The 16,773-nt window shown below is 44.9% G+C and overlaps 1 protein-coding gene across 3 annotated transcripts in view; it reads right to left on the reverse strand.

Annotated features, from left to right (window-relative positions):
* Positions 1-16,773, reverse strand: part of Xpnpep1 (X-prolyl aminopeptidase 1) — a 50,355-nt gene that overhangs the window by 2,772 nt on the left and 30,810 nt on the right. For all 3 annotated transcript variants that reach the window (XM_047553349.1, XM_047553347.1, XM_047553348.1), the window contains 13 exons: positions 16,445-16,540; positions 14,254-14,335; positions 12,557-12,767; positions 11,005-11,094; positions 10,342-10,392; positions 9,233-9,291; positions 9,024-9,101; positions 7,048-7,119; positions 5,219-5,279; positions 3,667-3,736; positions 2,645-2,818; positions 1,857-1,933; positions 697-795 (listed from right to left, as the gene is read on the reverse strand). In XM_047553349.1, the coding sequence (XP_047409305.1) occupies positions 697-795; positions 1,857-1,933; positions 2,645-2,818; positions 3,667-3,736; positions 5,219-5,279; positions 7,048-7,119; positions 9,024-9,101; positions 9,233-9,291; positions 10,342-10,392; positions 11,005-11,094; positions 12,557-12,767; positions 14,254-14,335; positions 16,445-16,540 (1,220 nt within the window). The remainder of the gene's footprint in view (positions 1-696; positions 796-1,856; positions 1,934-2,644; positions 2,819-3,666; positions 3,737-5,218; positions 5,280-7,047; positions 7,120-9,023; positions 9,102-9,232; positions 9,292-10,341; positions 10,393-11,004; positions 11,095-12,556; positions 12,768-14,253; positions 14,336-16,444; positions 16,541-16,773) is intronic.

A 16,773-nucleotide genomic window follows, 5' to 3' on the forward strand; every position in this document is an offset into this window, starting at 1 on the left:
AGAACTGGTTTGTCTGTCCAGTACTAACTGCTACTACCAAGTTTCTTTCTACTTTGATCTGAATCACCTGCCTGATCACTCAAGCCTGACTCCAAGTTCCCCAGCCTGCCACCTCACCTGGCCTCAGAAGCCTGGGAATTCTTCCAGGACTAGAAGGGGATTTAAAACCTATAATCCACTCTGACACTGTCACGTCATTATAAAGGGCTTCACAGCCCCAGAGTGACCACAATAGAAAGGCTGGTACCACCTCTCCTCATCTGGGTGAAACCAGGCATACAACAGACTGTTTCTCATGTCCTTAATGTTTCATACAGCACAAGAAAACCATCCGCCATGTGATGTGGCCAAGAGGTCCCACCATCCACCTCGGTTTCTGCAGGGAAGACAAATGGGCCCATGTTTGCTAAACACACCTCAGTGAATCTATGGCAAAAGAGTACAGCTACTTCCTCTGGAAAAGCAATGGCTCCTACCCCTACACACAAACTCTAGAGCCCCACACTGGCTGAGAGAACAGAGTCATCTATGCCTGGCGACCCAACAAACCAGGGAAACTAGGTCCTCACGGGATTGCAGGCATTCAGACTGTTGGTCCAGACCTCTCAATTAAAAAGTGAGAATGAAGCAGAGAATTTAGGGAAACTCTCACCCCACTACTAACACTTCTCCCCCTCACCAAGACGTCCCCATTACCTCTTTTTCTGTGAGAGAATCCACATCTATCATTTTGGTCTGGATTGGAACCAAAGTTAGAGGCTCGAAGGTCAGGCTTCCCCGGTTATTGAAATTATACTGTGGGAGAAGGAAGAAAACAGCAGCTTTTAGCCCTCTTTACACGATGAACTGCCATGAGGTCTCTCCAAGCCTGGCCGCCCTCAGAACCAGATGCAACTGGGAGCCGAAAAGTGCCTGGCTGGTCACCGTTTCTAATAGTTACACAGGGGGCAAGAACACTGCTGATGTCACTTTCCAAGAGCTGCCCCATTGGGTAAAAGGCCTGTGTCACCAGGAACTGTCAAGCCACAAACACTGAGGGGCTCCCAGCAGCAGGTTCACAGGGTTGATGTCCACTGTGATGGAGGAAGCAGGGACAGCGTGTGGGGTGTCTGTGCTGAGCGGCACCTCTGGTTTTGGTTCTCAAGATTCTGATGAGATGTAGGTTCCCAGAATCATAGAGTTTAACAGTCAGCTGTGTGACCTGCCTTGTTACCAGGTGACAACATGGTTGTCTATCAGGGCACACAAGGGCATGCTGGGACTCTTTTCACTGGTGACTTCTGCAAGCAGAGAGATCACCAATGCCAACTTCTGAGCAGATTAGGAGGCTACTTCTCTCTGGCTATTCATCTGCATGATCATCAAAGGGGGAGGCACAAACAGACCTTTTGGGTCTTGCACCTAAAGCCCTGCAGCCTCTTCACAACACCAACAGGGAAAGAGTGAAGAGCCTATCTCATATTGCCTAGAGGCCTGATCCTCTGTATAACTCAGGGGGTGTATACCCCCTGGGGGTGTAATGAGATCATTGCTTCCAATTTCTAACCTCCAGCTGTGAACAAGCAGAGGGACTTCACCACAAGCCACCTCTAGCGAACTCAAGCTTCAAATCACATCAAGCCAGGACCTTGGAGGTCACGAGAACCATTCTGGATCCAGTTCACTAAGGATTTTCTTACTAGCTTGTAAAGAAAGGAGAGTGATCTCCAGTTTAAAAAAAAAAAAAAAAACCCTGGTATGAAGGGAAGGAAGCTCCATTTGGACCCCAAAATGGCATATTCTTGGCTCCAAAGGGAAAAAGTCTTCATTTTTCCTGCAATAAGGAATAGGAAGTTTTTAAATAAGCAGACACTTACCTTGGTCTTCACAGGAACCACCAGGACCACATTCTCAATGCGGATCCCAAAAGCCCCATCTTCATAATAGCCTGGCTCTAAAACAAACAGAGTCAAGATGAGAAGCAATGAAGATCACAGTGAGAGCCACTTCACCCCAGAGATGGCCGCCCCACCCCAAGGGAGAAGAAACAGCTAAAGGTCCAGAGATGCCAACTTCTCCTACAGGACCACATTTTTGTAAGCACTGGAAATATATGAGGACAGGCTCTGAAGTTGTGGAAACTGGCTATGGGGTGGGGAGCACAACAGATCTGCCAAATAAAAAGTGATGCATGTTCAGAGGACACGATACAAACGTTAAAATCTATTTACAAAGATTTGCCAATGACAAAGGAAAAGACAAAATTAAATAAAAAGCAGAATAGAATATGTTCAGTATGATCTCAGTAATAAGCTGTGTATATGTGTGTGTTTATATGTGTGTGTGTAGATATATACAGATAGATAGATATATCTACCTATATAAAACACAAAAAAAAAACTAATGCAGTTAAATATTAATTCATATCTTCCCTGGGCAGTGGGATTGCAAATGATTTTCAATTTCTTTCTACACTCTTCCATAATCTCACTCTAAAATAAATGTATCACTTTTATAATCAGAAAAGTTTGTTGTTATCGTTGTTAAAGTGACAGGAGAGGGAAATTATTGCCAATTGACATTAAATTGAAAAAAATCAGAAACAACAAAGAACCAGCAAAAAGACTCAAGGATCTATGTTGCCCTCTATATGAGGGACACCTACCATCAGTGACAATCATGCCTGCCTCCAAGGGCTCGTCGGAGAAAGTTTTATAACTAATGCCACAAGGACCCTCGTGAACATTCAGAAAAGATCCAACACCATGTCCTGTTCCATGCAGGTAATCCAGGCCAGAATCCCATAAAGCTGAACGGGCGAAAGAGTCTAAAAGGTGGCCTGAAAGACATATAAAGAACTACTTAATGATATTTGTACAGCATTTTAGAGATTAGATTTATTATGTTTGACTCCAGACAGAGAAACAGAAACCAACAGGTAAAAGTTACTGGAGAGTTCAGACTGCAGTGCAAGAAGAACTTCCTGACAATTAAAGCTCCTCAGGAGCCACTCAGCGCTCAATCTGAAGCTAGGGAATTATTTGTCCAGGATGCTGTAAGGGAACAGATCCCCTACTGCAGACTAAGGCTGTATTAAGTGACACAAACATTCCCTTCCCACCTCAGGGACCTTAAGGTCTTAGAATTACAGAGACTAACCAGACTGCAAGCAAGAAGGTAGGAATGAAAGATTCAGAAACTGAGGCTCAGGAAAGATGAGTACATGCCCATCTAACCAGACTCAAGATCTAGGCCTTGCCAATCTAATGCCCCATCCACCAATCCTCTAGCAAAACAATAAAGTCAGAATCCATGTAAAATAAATTCCAACAAGGATCATCAAAGGAAGTTCTGGCCCAGTGCTGTGACAGGAGGCTGCACCTAATCCCAGTGGGCCTTGGAGGCCTCCACGCCTGGTCTGCCCACCCACATATGTTGTCCAGTTCTGTAAGTGGTGGAGAGCAATCAAAACCAACATCAGGCCCAATCCTTAGCAAGGCTCCCTGGGGTGCAGGGGTCCCCTGGGCTCAGCTAGTGAGTCCAGGAAACTCACCCTGCTCACCCTGGCTGGGCCTGGCATGCACAACAGACTGACATGCAAGGGAAGGATGTTTTTTCACTCAAACGTAGACACATCAGATCCCTGAACAAGAAAGAGCCTGCCCCAGAATAGACGGAACCACCTACCTTTGGTTCCAGTCGGAAAAATGGCTGCACTCACAGCTATGTGGCCCTTGAGGACGTAGGTGAAGCATTCCTGCCAAAGAAAATTCAGGTTCACTTTGCAGAAAGGAGACATTCAGATCTATAGTTTTCTAGTAGTTCAAAAAAAAAAAAAAAAAAGCATACCCACTAAAGGTCTTAGCAATACCACTGAGAAAACTGGAGTGAAAAGACAAACACACACACACGAAAAAAAAATCTGGTTTAAAAAAAAAAACCTGGCCGTGGACCAATTTTCCAGAAATCTTAAAATTAACTTTAATAAAAGCAACATCAGAAAGAAGACCCACAGGGCTTACCACATAATGCACATTCTGATATACTGTGTCACATAAGCCTTAGAAAGACTGGGAAAAGTCAAAAAAGGTGCTGAGGGCCCGAGCTAGGTAGAGTCAGGCTCTGTACTTAGGTCTGTACATTCACAGCGCTCACTGCAGAGGCACTATCACCATCTTCACTTACAGGAGTGAGCAGCAAGCCAGGTCACGCCATCCCCAGGAGGCGGCATCTGGCCTCACAGTCATGCAGTCTGACTTCGACATCTGGACGCCTCACCACCATGCTACCCTCAGGGGTCATCCCTACTGCCCAGATAAGAAAAATGCTACTTGGAAGGTTAGTGGCTTCCCAGAAAGGAACAGAGGCAGGACTGAAACTCCACACTCCCCAATCTGATCTGTGCTCTTTCCACAACACAAAAGAGTCACATCAAAGGGATCCTTGACCCAAGGCCCAAACTCTCCTAAACTGTGGTGCCTAACAATGGACAAGGACAGGCACCAAGCCTCAGCAATCTTGCCACTACATCACATAAAACCCTCTTCCTTGGTTAATTTTCCTGCAGGAGCTCCCTCGGCCAGACACTCTCTCTGAGCAGAGACTATGACCCGGGAACTCCACTGGCCCATGAAGCTTCCACAGCCAGCCTGAGAGGTGGATACTGCTACCCCCATTTTTATGGATGGTAAATGCTCTGTTCAAGGTCAAGGAGCAAGAAACAGCAGAGAAGATCTGAAGCCAGAACTCCAGACCCCTGGCACATGTCTCTGTGCCTCACAGCTCTATTTCCACTGTCCATGCCAAGTCACACAAGAAACGGGACACCTGTCATTTCAAAAGTTCCTTGAGAGGTGAGCCTACAAATAGGAATGCTGAAATTGAAAAAGGGGATGGCTTTTACAATCAAACCTAGAGGTTGCTTGGGAAGCACGCATTCCACTACTCCCCCATCCCCAAGGAGAGTTCCTAACTCCAGAGAAGACCAGAGGTACTTAAACTTGAACCTGAGCTGCCTTGACCTTAACAGAACGCTCTTAAAACTCTCCAAATGTCTTTACCCTCCAAAAACTAATTAAATAGGCCTCATAAATCAGATAAGCCTGACTTCACAAAAATGAACAATTTTACTATCCCACATATAACTTATTTTTATTTATAAGTCCCTTTTCATAAAAGCAATGCTCTTCTCTTCTTAAGCGAGCAGACAGGGCCTCCTGAGTTTTTGCCTGCATCTCACCTTCTCATAGGCTGTAGGGGTCCCAAAATGCATGGTCCGGGTCACATCTGTGGTTCCATCCCTTTTGAAAATAAAAAAAGAAAAAAAAATGTTTTCAAAAATAGCTTTCTCTCAAATATGAGGCAAGCAAGCATGAGGAGAAATCAGAACCCTCACACACTCCTGAAGGGTATGTAAAATGGAGCCATTTGGAAAATAGTTCATTATTCTTAAAAAGGTTAAACATGGAGTTATCACATGAGCCAGCAATCCCACTCCAAAGTATATATGCCCAAGAGACCTAGAACAAAAAAAATTTTTTTTGCACATGAACATTCACAACAGTATTATTCACGAAAGACAAAAAGTGGAAAAAAACTCAAAGATCCATCAACTGATGAATCGATAAACAAAACATAGCATATACATATAAAAGAATATTATTCAGCCATGTAAAGGAATGAAGTACTGATGATCTGTGCTACAACATGGCTAAACCTTGAAAGTATTATGCAAAGTTTAAAAAAAAATAGAGAGGTCATATATTACATAATTCTAATTAAGTGAAGTGTCCAGAATAGGTAAATCCACTCCCCCTTTATTTATTCCACCCTGGTTTCTCCAGGTTGGAGTAAAGGGGGATTGACTGCTAATGGGGATAAGGTTTCCTAATAGGGTACAAATGTTCTAAAACTGATTGTGGTGATGGCTGTGCAACTCTGCACATATACCAAAAAAAAAAAAAAAAAAAAAAAATCAGTTGTACATTTTGAGTGGATTACATGGTATACGAATTATATCTGTAATAAAAAATGAGACAAAGGCAAGTGTAAAAATGGCTTGATGAATGGGAGTGGACTTGGCCCTGAAACACACTCTTGGTCTACAGCATGAAGACTGTTCTGTGAGAGACACCATCACTAGGATTAGGAGAAATACACAGGAGTCTACGTCTAGCAAAACAGGGCCAATCCAATTCCTCTTGTTAGGAAGGCAAGGAATTTACTGGACAAAGATATTAGAAATACCTAAACACATCCTGTAATACGCCCTAGCCCATATCCCTGGAACAGAAAGGATAACTCCCAGAATCTTGCTAAAAACTTGCAAATGAACAGGTTACACCATTCTTAAGTCATCCTAGAACTCTTAGCATTAGGCTGATACACAGCCCACGTGTTCCAAGGTCAGGCTATGTTGTCCTGTAACTGGCTGAGATCCTCTGATAACTGGGCTCTCCCTTAGTGGCACTCCCAACTGCAGTGACGAATGGAGCGCTCAAAGGCCTTGATCGTGAGATTTCAGATTAGACAGCATCCACTCTCACTGCTTCTCAGAGCTCCATATGGAGACCCAGCCAAATCTTAGGATTCCCTCTGAGAAAATATGTGGAGCAGATGACCACAAAAGCAGCAAGACAGAAAGAAGAAAATTCAGAAATTTAAGGCGAGTCCTCGTTTCTCACTTATTCATTCAAAATTAACCCTTACTTCTTAAGACCCAGGGGCAGCTGCAAGTATAAGGGGCTGGCAAACAATTTTATGGGCTGGGGCAGAAAACTTCCCAGGGGTTCCAAAAGTTTGGTTCATTTCACAGTTATTTATTTAGTACTTTAACAACTTCTGGCCAAGGACTAAACATCTTCTATCAGTCTTTTGTGAGAAGAGTCACAACTGGGCTATTTTAACTAGGGGTGAGAAAAAGGACAAGACAGGAGCGATTCTGTCAGCAGCAGAACAGAATGAGATCAGCAGCTGAGCACCTGGGCTAGAGCACAGCTTATCCACCTACTCAACTGCCCTGAATCCACAGGGTCAAGCTCTATGGCAGTGCCGGTCCAGTTCACTTACTTGTACTGAGCACCTGAGTCAATGAGGTACACCTCATCCAGTGACAAGGTCCTATTCGTCTCAGGAACAGGCCTAACAAAGTTAATTAAAAATTAGTTATTCCACAAATGTACATGCTTGATGAATCTGAGTGAAGGGCACACAGGGTTTTTCTTTTACTATTCCTAAAACTTATTTAAGTCTGAAATTATATCAAAAGAAAGTTACCAATAAATTTGTTGTTCCACTAAGGATTAAGCTTATACTACTCAAAGATTCACACAACCTATCTCCCCAGCTAGAAAAAGAGCTCAAGAGGAAGGAAGAATAACACATTTATCTGTGTCTACCTGTGTTTGTGTCTGGAACAAAACAGGTGTTTAAAAGAAGTCCCTTATAAAGCCACAGCAACAAGGGTCCACAGAGAAGCAGTAAGACTAAGCCTGAGCCATGAGAAGGAGGCAGGAACAGCCTAGAGGCACTGGCAGCTGCACTAGTTTCTAGGGACCCCAGAACCTGCCACAGCTTCCAGGTCCCTCCCTCAGTCCTGATCCGCTCCCCATGTGCCTCCCTACTCACTTCCGGGACCACAAGACAGGCAGAGGGGTAGGGGTTTGGAATGTCTCTATTTGAAAGAAGCACGAAAGGGATTCTGCTGGGAAAGGAATGCATGCAGTGCTCTTAAGCTGGAGCACTTTTTTCTAAATGAACGTGAGGTGTTTTAAAAGGTGGTCCAATCTCTCCATGCCATTTTCTAGGCAGTATTTTCTAGCGCATCCCACACCCTGCTCTGCAGGTCCCAATCCCTCACCAGCAAAAAGGGCACCAGTGAGCACATGAGCTGCACTATCAAAAGACAACCAGACAAGGGCCCAACCGTCGGCGCCCTGCCTGAAAACAGGCATCTAACAACCTGCAATGAAGAATGCCGAAGCAGCAGCAAATTTTTCCCTAATTGGTTTTAAAACTTTTAATGCTTGAATCCCATGAAAAATTCCAGGATAACATCAAGCCAGGAAATTCATCATCTGAATTAAACTGAAATCCCTTTGATATTTTTGTGTTGGAACAGAAGGATCAATGTGAGAGAACAGTACTGTCGCATCTGTGACTATCTCCCACACAGCTTCAAAATCTGCCCCAAAACTAAAAACTTTAAATGTGATTATTAAAAAGGGGGAAAAATCATACCAAATACAGCCAGGGAGACAGATCAAGTGTTCTTTCCTTTAACATCACAGATAGGGACATACAGGACTCAAAATGCCCAATGCAAAGTGAAAAGGCTAAACTAGGTGACATTGAAGCTGAAGCCCATGGTCACACTCAAGGTGACATTTCCCTTGTCTCCACAGGCAGCTCTACCAGTCCTAAGCTTATCAGTGCCCCTATGTCTCACAGCTCAAGGAGGCTCAGCTCTGGATCCTTGGGTTCTCAAAGATCATGTGATACAAACCCCCACAGACCAGGCTTCAAGCCCAAGGGACAGGGAGAGATGGCGCTGTTATCTCTCTACACAAAACACAGGCTGCATCTCACCTCGTGCTCAGGTTTTTGATATGGAGGTAGTGAAGCTCACAATGGATGGGTCAATAAGAAAGACTGCTACTATCAGGAAAGAAAAGCACTCGGAAATTCCAGTCATCAAGAGGCAAGAGCTATGGACAGTTTCTGCAGCCTCAAACATGAAAGCAGGACATGCCTCTTTTTGTGCCTGCCCTGTTTCTGTTTCCAACACGCTATTCCATTCTATGTCATTTGGCAGACTGCAATGTGGAATGCCACACTGCACCTAAGAGGAGACTCCCAAAAGGTAGAGGCTGGAGAATTTAGAGAAAGTAAGACTTCTGAGGTCTTATTTCCCTGAATTTTATAGTCTTGACAGACATACAGAGGTGGGCACAGGGGCCTCTGGTAAAATAATGTCTCTCCCCTGCTCAGGCTCCTGTGCAGAAGCAGCAGCAAAGCCAGGCCATGTGCTCCTCCGCATGCCTTACGCGTAGTGAATGATGGCGCCGTTGGGTCCCGTACTGGAAATTGTAGGGAAGCTCAGGTCCACAAAGTCAGCCTGTTGCCTAGAACAGACACAGAAAGCAGAGCTGCTCAAACGTTTTGCACTGTGCTGAGAATCAGAACCCTTCCAGCCTCATTTAGCGTGCAAGGCAACTCAGCACGCAGTTCACAGATCTCCCAAATGGAACCTCACCTGCGGAATTCCTCAGCTTTATCAGCAGCCGAGATCTCCGTCACGCCACCTTTGGGAACCTGCAAAAAACGTGTTGATAAATCATCCATGTTAAGAAGGTACATTAGAAGCTTCCTTCTTCCTCAATTTCCAATACCAGCTGCCTAATCTATAAGACACAACTGTCTCCTTTTTAACAGGAAGGGAACTTCCAAAGGTTCTCACCAAAGCTACCTAAAACAGAAGCATTTCGATTTAATTTTTTACCCTTCTTAGGAAATCATCCTAAAGAAATAAAAAGAAGAAGTGCAAAGATATCATTGTAGGGTTACTAAAAATAGAAAAATATTACAAATGAACAAAACAATCAAAAATAGGGATGGGTAAATAAATCAGCCTAGCCATTAGATGCAGTCTCCACTTAGATCTTTTCCTAAGGCCTTCAGCACATAGAAAATGCTCATATTCATGATCCTAAGTGAATAAAATAAAATATAAAATTATATCTATACATTGAAAGATATATAAAATGATTTCTATTTCGAAAAATAGAAAAAATATAAATATAAATACAGATAAACAAAACCATGGAGAAAAATAGTGGGCATAAGGATATTTCCTTTTTCCCATTAAAGCATTGTTTGTGACATAAAATTTAAAGGGATACAATATTGTTTAACAACAACACAAAAAAGTTGCTTTCTTGTCAACTACAGGGATGAACAGGCAAGTAATTAATGGTTGTGTTGGTTTAATACAAAAAGTTTTATGGCTTAAAGTTCAAAGTGTATGCAAAGATCTTTTTTTCTCCAAGTGTAATCAGCATGCCTATAATCATAAGGGTCATTTTTCCTTATTCTACATTTCCTTAAATTCCACTCAGTATGACTTTCTAATCCAAAAAGGATCCACTGTTACAGAATTTTTCCTCCTCCTTGTTACTATTTTCTACAATTAAGAATTTTTAAATATAGGTACACATACCAAAGTTAGAGAAAAAGCTATTATAAATAGATCACTGAAATTAGACCACATGATCAACAGTGCCAGAGGAAGCCACAGTTACAGATTCCATGTAAGTATTTCAGAATCATCTATATCCATGTGTTCAATGACGACTAAGAACCAACCTCTTTCTCCAACCAGTTAAACAGTTCACAGAGGGCAACAGCATCTTTAATCTGTACAAACACAGAGACATTTTTAAAATTACAACTGAAAGTCAGATGGTCAAATTCAGAGCCCAGTCCTAAGGTGATCCCGGAAGGGTTGCACCTATACGGCCACCAACCACCAGCAATTAGGACTTTACAGGCAGACACTCTCTGGAATTTAGTTGCAGCAATTCCTATTAACAGAGAAAGGACTCCTCTGCTAGCAGTAACTGAAGCACGGCAGGAAGGGTCCACTTTAAAGCATGGGCAGTTCCCCCAAGGCTGAACTCCTGCCCTACAAGAGTCAGGAAAAACAGGACACTGTCCAAAGCTCTCTGGACCCCAGATCTTTCTAGTCCCCCCCACTCCACCTTGAAAACACAATCTAGCCCCTTTGCTTCATCACCTTCCTATCTTCACCATCCTCCACATCATCATCATATCTCTGTGCTGTGCCTTATGCTTTGTAAAGACCTAACCCACTGAGTATTTTATTCCATTCTCTAATTGACTCTGGAAAGTCCGAGAACTGAGACTGAAAGAGTCCAACTTGTGCCAGGCCCAGGGCTGCTCAGTAGGTGAGGGACTGAACATTCTGACCCCTCCCAGCCCATCTTCTGCTCTGGCTGCTCTACTCACGTGAGCGCGCCTCATGCCTTCTGACTCGGCTGCATTCTTCACAGCTTTGGCAATGCAGATGGGGGTGTAAGGCATACAGCAGCGATGATCCTGGGGACACAGGACAGCAGAATGGGAAACAGGGCCTGCTCCACTTGCCCCTGATCATGCAGCCACCCCTTCATCAAACAAAACATACTTGAGAGAAATCATTTAAGGATTTCCACTCAGGCCCCACCAGCTGTCCCCTGGGGCCTGGAGACCTCCCACTTTGGTTGATGACCCCTGAGCATGATGAAAGGGGTTGAGATCACTGGAAAGGAGTAAGCGTATCACCCAGGACATCCTCCTCCAGTCTTGCCCCACGGCTCAGAGGCTACAGGCTGCTGCCCTGGGCAAGACACCGCTTTCCAAGCCCCAGCAGCTGTGGCCGGAGCTCACTACCTGCTCAAAACCTGACTGAATAACCCCTCTTTTGCTGCACAAAGAAGGCTTTTTCTCTGTCTAGGGAGGCAGAGGACCTAAGGAGGGAAGCCGCTCTCTCCCACTTCCCACTCAGTGATCATTCTCAGCTACTGCATCTTAAAGGGTTGGAGGGAAAATGAGAATAAGTTAAAAGCCAGCCTTATTAGGGAGGGGGCCTCCGAGCACCTGGCATAGAGTTTCTCAAACTGCTTCTCTCTCTCTCTCTCTCTCTCTCTCTGTCTCACACACACACACACACACACACACACACACACACACACGCATACCCCTAATGAAACAGGGAAGGCAAGAGTGATCACTACTTGGGTCAAGGAAGTAAATAAAGCTCTTGGTGACTGAGTGGCTTGCCAGAGGTCACACACAGTATGGCAGTGGCAGGGATGCAATGACAAGCCATGTCTACAGAACCAGGCCTGGCTCTTCCCGCGATGGCCGGCCCACTGCTCAGGGAAGGAGACGAAAATGCTGAGCCTGCCAAAGGCCACTTGGCAACCAGAGGCCCAGGGCAGGACAGAAGAAAAGCTTCCATCTGAAGAGGCCTGGATTCCAGTCCTGCCCCAGATCTTACCTGAAGTGAGGCAAGAGCTGAGTAAAGAGCAGGGCTGTCACTATCATGTGATCTTTGACAAGCCCCCTCTAGGGCCTCAAGTCTCCTAAGCTAAAACAAGAGGTGCTCCAGAGAAGGGATGTGCAGAGGTGTCCTCATCCTCTGCACAGCTTCTGCCTGGGCATCTCTTCCCTGCACCCTGATTTACTTAGTACTCTGTCTTAAATCATTTTTACAGCATCAAAGCCCCATATGCTACATACATATTTTTCTCATATACACTAAATGCTGAAACAGACCCATTTAAATAAACCTCAGTACTAATGTGTGCCACCTAAGACCATCTTTCATGCCATACTCTGGCAGACACAGGCCTCAATGAGCTTGAAGAGCATCAGATCTTGATCTGGCTCCAGTTCTAGGGTGATCCAGAAAGACAAAGGCTCAGATCCCACAGCCTCTGCTCCAAAATCAGGTCTATATGATGCCAGAACTAGCGGGGCTGGCAGGGTTCAGGTAGGCCAGAGTGGGACCACCAACCTTAGGGATGGCCTCGCTCACAGCATAGCTGGCCTTGTCGCTGACCCACACCTTCTCCCTCGGGGACAGGTCAGCACACAGAGCCTTGAGCTCGCTCAGAATGGACTGGTAAGGAAGCACCTGGATTCTGTATTCAGCCTCCAGGCCCAAGTCCAGAAGCAGGTGCTCCTTCACACCGGGGGCATCTATGCGGTCCCCATCAATGAAGAGCCTGCAGAAGGGCCAGAGGTGGGTGAGAGAAAAAGGAGGGCACACAAGTAAGGGGGTAAGAACACTGACACATAAACACACGCACAATGGGCTCTTTCTGCCAGGAACCAAATCCAAGCAACTTTCCCTCCCTTCCACTGCGCCTCCATGAATCCTGCCCTCCCAACTGCATTCCCATCCTGATATATGCATTTATCATCCACCAGCTCCCCAAGCCAGAAACCTGGGTACTATCCTCCCTGACACCCCTCCTCCATTCCTGCATTAAGATCTTGGGACCTAGAGCCAAGTGCCCACCACATCTGTCCAGCTGTTTACAGCCTGGCCAGTTGCCACCCAGGCTCGGGCCACCACCTCTGAGCCTCCAAGTCTGGCCCCATCCCTTCTATTTTTCAGTCAAAACATTCATAATTTACACGACTGATCATGTGGTTCCCTTTAAACAATTCATTCAGTAGCTCCCTATTGTCCTCAGGACAAGAACACGAGCTCCTAAGCTTGGCCCACAGGCCCTTCTTTTCTGTGGCCCCTGCTCACCTTCTGGCCACACTCTGGCTCTGACCACAATGAACCACTGCGGGTCCTCCACATGCGCTGCTCTCTCCTGCTGGGGCCTCTGAAAATGCTGTTCCCTCCTCCTGGATCACGTTGTGCACTCCTCCTCACCCCACCATTCACCCAGCTAATTCATACTTCTCCTTAATATTTGTTTAAATATTACTTTCCCTAAGAGTCCTCTGACCCTGAAATCTAGACTAGGCCCCTGCTAGAAGCAGTGCCCACCCCTTGACAGGCTGGTGTCCACTTACAGGTCTGAAATTTCAAGCAGAAGACACACTTATCTAACTCTAACCCAAGACTGTCTGTTGTCATTCACCCTAACACCCAACAGAGGCCCCTAGCACATATAGCAGGCACTCAATAAATGTACTGTCTGAATGAAGAAAGCCATCCAGTAGAAGAACAATGACAGGAAGGCTACAAACAAGGCTTTGAAAAGATAAACTGACCATTTAACAAAGCACAGTTCAAGAGACTTTCTCTGACCTTCAAAATGATCATTTATGACCTTCAAAATGACTGGGTTTACCTGTACTGTGAACCAGCATGGCATAACTGAGCCTGTACATATTTATATCCCTTTGCACTGGCTGCTATAAAACCTGGAATCAAATATGCAGTCTGAATAAGACCTTGCAACAGGAATTTTGTGAACTAACCTCACTCCAGCTTTGTCCAAATGTCCTCACCTACTTATTTCTTAATCTCATGGTACTATAAATGCTTTCAGAGATTTCAAGCCATATGAGGGGTTAAAGGAGAGGCAGGATATAAATAAGCACCTAGGTTAAGGAAGACAAGAAGAGAAAAGGGGAAAGGGCAGGGGAAAGGAAGCACATCAGCAAAATGTCAGGCTGGGACCTGAAAGGGGAGCCCGGGGCTCCAAAGAGTTGCGGGGAGGCTGTTCAAGTGGGGTAAACACTCACATGATCGTCTCTAGTCCTATAATTGCATAGGAGAAAAATACTGGATTGTGCTCCACGTCTGATCCTCGGAGATTGAACAGCCCTAAAAAAGGAAAGCAAAGTCCCTGTCACCTGCCTGGCTCCCAAGTCATGTTTTAAGAGGTAACCTATAGGGGAGGAAAAGGCTTTCATGTGGAATCCAGCGACTATTAGAGGATTCAAGCACTGCTCAAAAAGCAAGGAACCTCACTTCTGGCTCCACCTCTGAGTTGCAACTGTTGGTGTTCACCACCTGATGGCACCAGAACTGTTTCTTAGGCCATCATGTCACTGTCCTGAGATAGGAAAAGAAGAGTTCTTCGTCAGAAAACATGAGAAATGCCCACCAAATGGTTGAAATGACCCGCCCAGCAGTGACCGGCCAGGCTCGGCTTTGCCACACACAAACCTCTGTCACTCCCAAATAAAAGGGGAGAGCCAAGCACGCTCTCTCTCCTGAGAAAAAGGGTCAGGCGTAGAAAAACTGAGACCCACCCACAAGGGAGGCCAAATGGGGACCCCCATGAGCCCCATGGAAGCAGAGCTTCCGGTGAGAAGCAGAAGAAAAGCAGTGAGTCATGAGGCTGTGGCCCATGAATGAAACCAGAGCCTGCAGGCCACCCACAGTCTGCCATTACCAGAATGGGTGGAGGACCCGCCTTCAGCCAGGGTCTGGGGTCTAGTGAGGTCACTGAACATTTGAGAAACTAGACGGACCAGCAGAAAACACAGTTCTGGTCTCAGGGATTCCAGCTCCCAAATGTTTGCTCTCAGGAGAACCAGAAGGCAAAAAGGCCCCAGTACAAAAAGTGCTGCCTCCATTTTAACATAACAGCCTCTTGAAGCACAACGGTGAGACCACAGTTTTTATCTGTCACATTAGTGCTTTTTATAAAATGACAGCATCTGGGGCTGGTGAGGGGTAAAAAAGATGGGTCAAAAGCTCCACCATACACATACCTTAAAACTCATAATACCACCCCTAGCCAAAGAAACAGGAAGAAGAAATGTATCAGAAACCAAGATATGAATTTATGAGCCAAGATTTTGGTGGTAGCATTATAAAAAATTGTGAGAAAACTGTAAATAACCCAAAGGTCATATATAGGGAAATGGTTATGCAAATTTTATAGCACAGCCATTTGATGGAATACTTAATGCTTAAAGTTATAACACACTGATATATTAACATACTTATATACTTATAACACTTATAAAACACTGATATATTAAAAAAAACAGACAACAAAATGATATGTGCATAGAAATATGTGCATAGCTAACAGGATTATAAGTGATTTTTGTCTTCCTTCTATTTCCTCTGCATTCTCCAGGTTTTCCAAAATGGAATTGTGTTTCTGTTACACTCAAGGGGATATGTTTTTTGTCTTATATTGGAATTATTAAGTTAATTAGGGATATAAATCACTGACACATCTGACAAGTTTAGGGGATTAAAGAGATGAGATGGGACTGAAGATACAGGATACTGTGCACAGTAGGGTCTCTTTCTCCAGGAAAAAGGTAAAAAGATAAAGCAGTGCCCTTATGGGTCAACCTGGGTCAAATCCAGTCAGAAAACAGAGAGAGGAGAGGAAGTTTCAACCAGATTCCTTCAGGTTCCAGAAGACAATAGAAGGTTCTGAACAATTGCACGGAGGCAGTTTAAGATCTAAGGATTGAGAAACTGCTACAAAGGGCCTAAGAGGAAATTTCAGTTCCTGAGTTTACTAAGGTAGAAATATTTCCAGACCATTCTCACTGAGATGATGTTAGAAAATTACAGGAAAAGTATAAAGAAAAAAAATCTCCTAAAATCCCACTCTTACAGCTATAAGGGAGGCTGTCAGACAGGAAGTGTTTGGAGGAAATGCCCTTCCTCAGAGGAGTCACAGACCCAAGAGATGGGCCCAAGGTGGGCATCAGCCATGGATTCAGCATGAGCCCCCTGGCTGTAATGCTATTCCAGGCCAGGCTACAGCCCCTCCCCTGCTCCCTGTCATTCTTTCTCTTTCATCCTAACTGGTATCTCCTATACCCATTTGGTGATACAGTCACCAAAAGGCTTATTCCTTGGCCACTCAGAAACCTGAATGGCATGAACACACAGATTCTCAAAGACCCAATGGAGAGATCAGGTTACACTCCCAAGAAGTGAAACCAGAGCACTCACACGCAATCTCATCCAGGGCAGTGACCACAAACCATACAATGTTCCTCTCCGCCATTTTCAACCGAAGGTCTGCAACCTTGTCCTTCCAGGAAATGCCTGTAAGAAACAAACATGCTTGTGACTCCAGCTCTGATCCCAGGAAGCCAGAGGAGTCAAGTGAAAAACCCATCCCAAACACTTGGCCACCATCGTAACTTACAGGAAGCATGATGCCTGCACAGGTGGGAGGCCCACATGCAAGCCCTGTGAGAGAGGTACAACTCTGACAAGCCACCTGCCCATCGAGAGCCCTGACTGCCCTCACCAGCAAAGTTTATTCATTTGTTCAT

This window comes from Sciurus carolinensis, chromosome 5 (genome assembly GCF_902686445.1).
Source record: "Sciurus carolinensis chromosome 5, mSciCar1.2, whole genome shotgun sequence".
Classification (NCBI taxonomy): domain Eukaryota; kingdom Metazoa; phylum Chordata; class Mammalia; order Rodentia; family Sciuridae; genus Sciurus; species Sciurus carolinensis.